This window comes from Crocuta crocuta, unplaced genomic scaffold (genome assembly GCF_008692635.1).
Source record: "Crocuta crocuta isolate KB4526 unplaced genomic scaffold, BGI_CrCroc_1.0 scaffold862, whole genome shotgun sequence".
Lineage (NCBI taxonomy): Eukaryota > Metazoa > Chordata > Mammalia > Carnivora > Hyaenidae > Crocuta > Crocuta crocuta.
In genome coordinates, this window is record NW_027529584.1 from 465,893 (window position 1) to 475,346 (window position 9,454).

General features: G+C 56.2%; 1 protein-coding gene across 1 annotated transcript in view; it reads left to right on the top strand.

Moving 5' to 3' along the window:
* Positions 1–9,454, top strand: part of RIMBP2 (RIMS binding protein 2) — a 93,820-nt gene that overhangs the window by 83,513 nt on the left and 853 nt on the right. The window contains exons 18-20 of the mRNA XM_077761720.1: positions 2,447–2,547; positions 3,617–3,688; positions 8,028–8,162. Coding sequence (XP_077617846.1) covers positions 2,447–2,547; positions 3,617–3,688; positions 8,028–8,162 — 308 coding nt within the window. The remainder of the gene's footprint in view (positions 1–2,446; positions 2,548–3,616; positions 3,689–8,027; positions 8,163–9,454) is intronic.

A 9,454-nucleotide genomic window follows, 5' to 3' on the forward strand; every position in this document is an offset into this window, starting at 1 on the left:
GCAGGCCCCCCCCAGCCACGCCACCAGCTCAGAGCTGGAGGCTTGTGGGTGGGGTCAGGCTCCACCATTTAAACGTCCCAAAGGAGGGGCGCCTGGGGGGCTGAGTCGGTTAAGGGTCCGACTTCGGCTCAGGTCACGATCTCGCAGTTAGTTCATGAGTTCGAGCCCCGCGTCGGGCTCTGTGCTGACAGCTCTGAGCCTGGAGCTGCTTCAGATCCTGTGTCTCCCTCTCTCTCTGCCCCTCCCACTCCCACTCTGTCTCCCTCTCTCAAAAATAAACATTAAAAATAAATGTCCCAAAGGAATCCGAAAATTAACCATCCACTTTTGGGGGCAAAATCCACTCTACAAACCAGGCTGTATAGTCCATACGTGCTCTGAATGTCCCCACATGCACAGACGGCTTTCAAGTGGAAGATGAAGCGTAGCCTTGCTTACTGAAGTCTGTGCCATCTAGAGAGCACACTACTGCTTTGAGGGGGTTTTTGACTGGATGTTGTGTCCCCCTAAAATGTTAAGTTAGGATGTCAGCCCCACAGCAATGGTGTCAGGAAGCATAGCTGTTGGGGGCCTGAGGTCATGATTGTGCAGCCGTCAGAAGGGCACGACTGCCCGTCTAAAGACGCCCCACGGACGTCCCTCGCCTCGCCCACCCTGTAAAGACACGGCGAGAAGACGCCGCCTGTGAACCGGCACGTGGGTCCCACCAGACCCCGAATCTGCCGGCGCCTTGGTCTTGGGCGTCAGCCTCGAGAGCTGCGAGAAGTGACCGTCTGCCACATGAGGCCTCAGGCTGTGGTGTTCTGTCCCTGCCGCGGGGGCGGACTGACACACCGGTTGTTCTGGACTGAGAAAAACAGCACGAAGAGACGGGAGAGAAGCCGCAGGCTGGAGGGAAATACTTGCAAATGACCCAGTTGAAGGGGCTTGAATTTAGAGAACATGTAAGGAACTTTCAAAACTCAACAAGAAGAAAGCAAATGACCAATAAAATGTGGACAAAAGATTGAAGAGATCAGGGGCACCTGGGGGCTCAGTCCGACTTTGGCTCAGGTCATAATCTCACAGCTCGTGGGTTCAAGCCCCACATCAGGCTCTGTGCTGAAGTCTCGGAGCCTGGAGCTGCTTCAGATTCTGTGTCTCCCTCTCTCTCTGCCCCTCCCCTGCTCACGCTCTGTCCTGGTTTTTTCTCAAAATAAGAGAAGAAAGATGGAAGAGAACATTCACCAAGGAGGACACGTGATAGCTACACATTCAAGTCATGAGAGGAAGCCCGGCCTCACCTGTGGGAACAGCCACCGGGGGTGCACCGAGCAGCCAGCACACTGTGTGCTGGAGGCGAACCCGCGGGGGGCATCCGCTCTGCAGTCAGACGCGCAGGTCCTTCTAGAGCTGGACACTCTCTTAGCACAGCATCCCGTCCCCTCCTCTGTACTTGCCCCACAGGAATAGAACTTTCCACTCAGATCCTGCACAGGGCTGGCTTGACTGGGCATCACCGATAGCGTGACACTCAGTATCTCTCCGCTGGTAAGCAGATCGAGTAACTGTCCACACAGGGGACGCTCCTCACCCGTGAGAGCGGGAGTGCTGATACACGCGATCACACGAGTGGGTCTCAAGTGCATTGTCCCGATTAAAGAAGCCAGTTTCTAAAACAACTACATTTGGGATGATTCCATTTAAATGCTATTCTGGAAAGGTAGACGTATCAGGACAGAAAACAGACCAGTGGTTACCTGGGGCCGGAGGTGACATCTGAGAAGCATCCGGGAATTTTGGGGGGTGACAGAACTGTCCTACGTCTTGATTGCTGCTGGCGCTGGTTACAGGACCCGGTGAGCTCCTCAGAGTGCAGGCAGTGTACGCTGGAAAGGGTGACTTTCCTTGTAATGTCCCCTGCAGGGACTCATACTTGCAACTTGTCCTGGAAAACTAACGCTCTTGGGCGTGCTGTAATTAACCCCTGAAATAACTCCGCTCGGTTCCAGGGAAACACGGTCACACGCCTACAGAGGTGTCCTGCTTTCTTTAAATTAAGGCTGACATTCGGGGCAGGAGCGGCGGCGTGGGTGACTCTGGAACTTTGCACAGCCGGGCCCTGCGCCTGCTGAAAACCCCTGAAAGGGCTCAGAACCAACTTCAGGTGCTTTCAAAATACCTGCCTTCTATGGTTTTCATGTGTATGGATTCCAGAAACCAATTCTAGCCACAAAGTGGCTGTGTCTGGAAGAAACGCACAAATGCCGACTTCCTCCAGGAGCAGGGTCCTGGGTCGTTTGGATTTCCTGTTCCGGAGACTGCCCTGCTTCACTTAAGTCTCCCGGCTTGATGGACATGCGGGGAAATGAAAATGTCACCAGAATTGAGGGGGGNGCTCCGGGCGAGGGGGGAGACGCCTCTCCTTCTGAAAGGACACACCTTTCTTCTCCTTGTGTGTGAACAGAGAGAAGCCGGAGAGGCGGCAGGCACCCGGGGGCGACCCGGAGGGTGGTGGCCCTGTACGACTACGACCCGAGGGAGAGCTCCCCGAACATCGATGTCGAGGTACTGCCTCGAGCGGTTTCACTGCAGGCGCAGAGCCTGCTCCCTGGCACAGTCCGCAGGGGGCGCTAGCAGAGCGGTGACTGGTGTTAGGGAGCCGGGGGGGGGGGGGGGGACAGCCGCAGGGATGTGTGGCCACTGCGTTCACTTGTCCCTTGTGTGTGTCTGCGTAGGCGCACACACAAACACCTACACCGGCGTGTGTGCATGCACGTATATAGGCANGGGGGGGGGGTGGCACAGCAGGCGCTGCCCTGTGGCTGAGGGGCCCCATCCTGGGCGCTCTGGGCAGGGCGGCTGTGATCCTGGCCTACTGGGGGCGGCTCCAGAGGGTCGTCTTGAAGAGGGAGATAAAGCCCAAGCGAAAGTGGAGCAGTAAGAGCCTCCCACATGCAAGGAGAAGCCGAGGGAGAGGTCCGGTGTCCTCTCTGCACGTGGCCTGGGCCGGTGTGGCCACGAAGCACCATGACACAGAAAGGGACCCACCCGCAGCCCGCGGTGCAGACGCCGAGCTCGGCTCTCCGGGCGCTTCTGGGCAGGTCGATCCATACTCGGGGCCTCAGGTGCAGGCCTCCCTCCCTCAGGTCCACGTTCAGAGATAAAAGTGCACTTACTTTGTCTTGTTTATTCGTGTCTTCCACTAGTGCCTGGCACCGAGCGGACACTCGGTGGACGTGTTACTAAGGGTGGAGTCAAGATTGTCTTGGCGCTTGGGGGAGCGGGGAGGCTACGTACGTAATGGTCCCCAGGCCGCAGAGCACGTTTCCCTGGAGACCAGGGTTTTTCGAGTTAACTGTTTGACTAGTTTGATCAGGGGAGCCCAGCAGGGTCTTGAGCTGTGGCCTAGGACCAAGTGCTGGGGCGCTTTTCGTTCCGGGGGGTCTCCCGTCGAGCTGGGCTTACAGAAGCGCTTGGTGGGCTCCTGCCTTTCCTCCCCGACAATTGAAGGCGCAGCTCCACACCAAAATAATGAGAAAAAGGAAATGCTTAGGGCGATCATGGAGAACTCCGAAAACAAACCCGACCAGTTTGTACAGGAAAGTGTCATTAACTTGATGTCCTTTCTCTGCAGGCAGAGCTTACGTTTTGCACGGGAGACATTATTACTGTTTTTGGCGAAATCGATGAAGATGGATTTTATTATGTAAGTTTTTGAAACCTTAGGAAGCACCATTTCATCCATTTTGTAATCGCTGTTTTTGCTCACTGTTCTTGCCCCCAAAGTTAGGTACACAGCGTGTACGGCTCTCTGAAAGGTTTGTCTGCCTCGCCGTCCCGTTCGCGGAGTCCTGTTTAATGCAGAAAGGCTGTGCTGTGCCTCTCACTGTCCCTTCTCTTCCGAGAGGAGTATTTTCACGTATCTAAGCTGTAAACACAGTACACGTTTTCACGTTGTTTTTTGTTTTTTTGTTTTTTATTTATTTCTAGGAGAGAGAGAGAGAGAGACAGCGTGAGCAGGGGAGGGTCAGAGAGAGAGGGAGACACAGACTCTGAAACAGGCTCCAGGCTCTGAGCTGGCAGTCAGCACAGAGCCCGACGCGGGGCTCGAACCCACGAACCCCGAGATCATGACCCAAGCGAAAGTCGGACGCCCAACCGACTAAGCCACCCAGGCGCCCCAACACGTTCTTTGTTTTTTAAAGTTTGTTTATTTTGAGAGAGAGGGAGCAGCAGGAAGGGGCAGAGAGAGAATCCCAAACAGGCCCCGTGCTGTCAGCACAGAGCCCGATGTGGGGCTTGAACCCACGAACCGTGAGATCATGAGCTGAGCTGAAACCAAGTTGGACGCTTAGCCAACTGAGCCCCCCCAGGCACCTCCCACATTCTAACATTTACAATTTTCTTTCATCCAAACACATACCGAACAGTTAAACTTCCTGATTATTTGTCAGGTAACAAGTGTATTTTCATACGGGAGAAAGCAAAGGTAATGAATGATTTCACACCGACAGAGCCTAGGGCTCCTCCCTGAGCGTCCCTGGGCTGGTGGGCGTTGGCAGCGCCGGCCCAGGCTCTGGGCAAGGGGGTCCCCGCCCGGTCGCCCTGGGGGCCCGGCCTCCCTCCTCGGCGCTCCTGGGGGTGGGGCTCCGGCACCTGCTGAGGAGGAGAAAGTGCCCACGACGGGCGGCTCCCGCCCCGCGTGCCTCCTGTGAGAGCCGTCCTCCCAGCCCGCGGGCCGCCGAGCTGGCAGCCCTGCGGGGGCCGGTGCAGCGGTGCCTTCGGGACAGGGCCCCCATCTTGCACCAGGCTCCCCACCCCTCCCCCCTTCATTTTATCAGAGTAGCTGGGAAACCAGCAAGTCCTCTGTAAGGCAGCTTTCTCTTTGAGCCCAGCGAGGTCACAGCCTCAGGCACATGTGGGACTCCAGGGTCCCCACTCCGTGCAGCTCCTGATTCTTGCAGGTCGGTGGTTGTGAGGCCGCCCACGCTTCGTCCCCTGGTTCTTCTGGCTGAGCCTGTAAAGAGTCTGCGAGTGGGACAGCGTCAGCCTTTGTGTCCTTTCCGAGGGCTGAACGGAGGTGGGAGCCCGAGGCCAGGGCACGGGCCGTGGGCTGGTCCAGCAGACGGAGCAAAGTTGGCGGAAGCTGGCGGCTGTGTCAGCCAGAGCTCAGGTCTTTAGTTGGGGTGAGGGTGTTGTCCAGGGAGGACCCCCAGACTCTGCCTCAGGTGGCGGGTGTCTTGGGAACACAGTGGGGAGAAAAATGTGCTTGGAAAATACTGGCCTTGAGGGTGTGACTAGGCCATCTCTGAGCCTCTCCAAGACGGAGTGGCATCCGCGCCGTTGATCCTGGAAGGTTCTGGTGGCCGCTAGAAGGTCTGATGCAGCAGCACGCAGCAGAGACGGCACGCGAGAGTGTAGCGCACGCTTCTGACGTGTGCGCTCCTAAGACGGCGTGTGGGAGGCCGGGAAGAGCACGAGGGGAGACCCTGAACGGCGCAGGCGGGTCCATCCCCTGTTCTGTCGGGTGGGCCCAGCAGGGGCCGTCCTGGGTCTGGGAGCCGCAGGCACGCGTGACGTGAGCACGGCACCGACGGGGGTCTGAGCGCGACTCTGTGTTTTCACGGGACACGGTCCCCGCCCGCCAGGCAGCTACTCCACGTGGCCTCCCCCGAAGGAGCCAAGTTCGCCGATGGCGGAGGAGGGCCTGGCGGGGCTGGACCTCCCGCGAGAGGTCCAGGCTGTGTGGACACTTACGTGCCTGCGTGCAGATGTGGTTGGAGACCCTGGATGTGGGAGAAGTCGTGTGGCACGTGTCCTGGAGAGAGTCTGTAAGGGACACTGAGAACAGTTAGCTGCGGCTGAGGAAGGAGGACCAGGGTGTCACCGGGAAGGGGCCCGGGGTCTCCAGGGTCGGAGCCGGGGCGGGCGCCCCCGGGCACGTGCGCATGGGCTCAGCAGGTGCTCTTGCTGGGGAGACGTGGGAGGTACCTGGGGCTCCCTCTTTTTAAGTTAATTTTTATTTCTAATTGTAAAACACACATGCAGTTGGCCGCCTTCATCATCAAATGCGCTGTTCGGTGGTGACGGATACATTCACGGTGTCATGCAGACGCCACGCCGTCCGCCTGCAANCCTTTCCCCTCCCCATCCCCGGACCGCCAGTCCCGGCGCCCGGTCCGCTGTCTAGCCGCGAGGACCCGCCTGCTCTGGGGCCTCGTGGGGATGCAGTCTCACCGTGTGGCTGAGCGCAGGCCCCGCGGGCCGTCCGTGGCGTCGCACGTGGCAGGCCCCTTCCCTTTCCAGGCCGAATGCCGCTCCGCGGCGGGGACACGGTTTGGCTCCCGTGGACTGTACAGTCGTGAGCGTGGTGCGGAGACACGTCTCTCTGACTGTGCTTCTAGTTCTTTTGGGTCCAGACCCGGGAGTGGAATTGCTGGGTCAGGTGGTGCTTCCGTGCTCCCCCGAGGGGCCGCCGCGACGCCCAGCGGTTGTGGGTAGAGCAGCTGCCGTTCCAGTCCACCCGTGCTTTCAGCAACGTTTTCTAGGTTTATTTTTTTAATTGTTTTTGTTTTCTGTCGTGTCCACATTAATGGATGTGAGACTGTATCTTGTGATTTTGATTTACATTCCCTAAGGTGTTAATGTCGATTAACACCTCTTTTGATGTGCTTGTTGGCCATTTGTGAATCTTAGGGGAAGTGTCTATGCAGATCCCTTGCCCATTTTTAAAAAATGTTTGTTTATTTTGAGAGAGAGAGAAAGCAGGGGAGGAGTAGAGAGACAGGGAGAGAAAATCCCGAGCAGGCTCTGCTGTCAGTGCTGAGCCCGAAGTGGGGCTTGACCACGAACTGTGAAACCGTGACCTGAGCTGAAATCAAAAGTTGGATGCGTAACCGACTGAGCCACCCAGGCACCTGCCCACTTTTAACCGGGTTCTTGTCTTGTTGAGAGCTCCGAGCTCCTTCTGCGTTCTGGACGTTAACTGCTTCCTAGGTCAGTAATGTGCAAATACTCGCCCCTCCTGCGGCTCCCTGTCCACACTGTTGGCCGTGTCCTTGTGCGCCATTTCTGGTTTTGAGGGAGTCGGCTGCCCGTCTCACGCTGTCATTTCCTGGACTTGTAAAGAGGGACGTGGACTCCCGTGTAGACTGGGGATCACCAGGTTTAGACTTGGCTCTGGGCACCGGGGGCAGGTAGGTGTTGGGGGCAGTGGGAAACAAGTGTCAGGGTGGCTGTGACCTCGGTACAGATGTCCTGTGGATGGTGACCTTAACTATGCACCTGCGTAGATATGTAAATGAGAGAAAGTTCTGGAAGGGAAGCAGTATCCTCTCCAAGGAGGTGTCAGCAGGTGTGTTCATTTCCCTACGTTGTTTGAATTTTTCTAGAGAGACCGTGGTCGCACCTGAGTCGGGTCACCTTTGTGGGGACAGACCTCTGTCTTGCCCCACATCACATCGCCCGGGATGGGTTCAGTCCGTCCGGACCCGCGTGCCGCACAGATGGTGCTTTTCAAAGCTCCACAGGGATTCCGAGGCCAGCCTGGGCGCGAGGGCTGCTCGTGAGGTGATCCCAGCGAGCGGTGCCCGGGCGCGGCCTGAGCCCCTTGCCCGAGGACAGGTGCCTCAGCTCAGGCCAGACGCAGCCCTCAGGGAGGTCCGTCAGCATGTCCCGAGGTCATTCCTGTGACCAGGGTCCTTTCGAAAGTTCTTCCGCTTTCGAACCAGCACAGCCCACGCTGCTGGAAGCTCCCCACAAGAAGTCAGGCTTTGGAGGGGCGCCTGGGTGGCTTAGTCGGTTAAGCGTCCGACTTTCGCTCAGGTCATGATCTCGCGGTTCGTGGGTTCGAGCCCCGCGTCGGGCTCTGTGCTGACTGCCAGCTCGGAGCCTGGAGCCTGTTTCAGTCTGTGACTCCCTCTCTCTGTGACCCTCCCCTGCTCACGCTGTCTCTCTCTCTGTCTCCTAGAAATGGATAAAACATTAAAAAAAAAAAAAAAAGTCAGGCTTTGGAAACACAGTAACTCGTTCTTCCGTGTTTCTAGGGGGAACTTAACGGGCAGAAAGGCCTTGTCCCTTCAAACTTCCTGGAGGAAGTGCCTGACGACGTGGAAGTCTACCTTTCCGACGTGCCCTGTCACTACTCTGGGGACGTGCCGCCGCGCTCCAAGGCCAAACGGGTAAGCAGACACTCCCAGCCTCTTTGACTTGTGTCCCGCTCTGCCGCATTCGGGCTGCCGCGGCCCTTGCGCTGATATTTTTGTATCTTGGGCCATAAAGCAGATGCCCTGACTTTTTCCCCTCCGCCCTTCCATGGGGGTCATGCCTAGCAATTCTTACGTCAGGTTATTTACTTCACGGAACCAGACCCTCTCGATTCTTAAAAACCTGCCTTTCCCCTGGCCTGCAGCCTAGACACACATTTGGTTCGGTTGAGAGCGCAGGGGAGGGCTAGCCCTTCCGTCCGGGGCGCTGGCGGCCGCCTGGCCCGCAGGGTTTCAGCTCTCTTACCAAAGACCACAGGGCTCCTCGAGCATGAGTGACTGTTAGAGGACATTCATGTGTAGTGTCTCACTTTTATTTTATTCCATCACTGCCAGTTTTTATATATTATATTTTTATATATATATATTTTTATTTTTTTGCTCATCTGTTTGGAAACAGAAGAAGAGTGTTCATTTCACACCTTAATCAGGCACTGTAGCCTTCACGTAAGTGAGCAACTGAAGATACCTATAAAGATACCAACTTAAGCTACCTTACACGGACGAGTGCAGTAGACTTAAGGCTTCACTGTGGGGTTTAAAAAGAAAAAAACAAAAAAAGAAATATGTCTCAAAAACTCATTGGACCTAAAATATCAGGCCGTTACTTGGCCTCAGTTGTAAAGCAACTGAATTTGTAGTAGAATAATCATCTCGAAAAGTCATTTGCTACTGTCTCCATTAAGACTATTTCAAAGGCCAACATTGGGAACATATTTCTTAACAGGCTAGTTGTTCGTTTACATAGAGAATGTTCCAATGCCTCCTCGTAACTGAAGCTGCATATTGCATTGTTGGCCTCTCGGAAAAAGCACAAGATAACCACCAGGTTTACTATAGGAAATCTTACTCTCAGACACGTTAACTGGAGAGTAAGCAGACGAGTAGTGAGCGTGAAGCCACGTACACGTGGCTGTGAGCGCGCCGTACCTCTATCCCGCGAGCGAGCCGCGGCTCCTCGCCGAAGCACAAACGCGTGTTCTGAGCACGCGGCCGTTTGCCGCGAGGCGGATCTGTGGCGGCACCAATGCAATACCGAGTTTTACGAGACATGCAGCTCCAACGATTGCACACAGATGGTATCTTCAGGTGTCCTTCGGGATGCTTGACTAGGTGTTTTCCATTGGAACTAGACCTTGATTCTGAATCCAAGCAAGCTTGAAGCCCTTGGCGCCTGTCGCGTGCCTGCTGGCCGCTGACCACTCGTG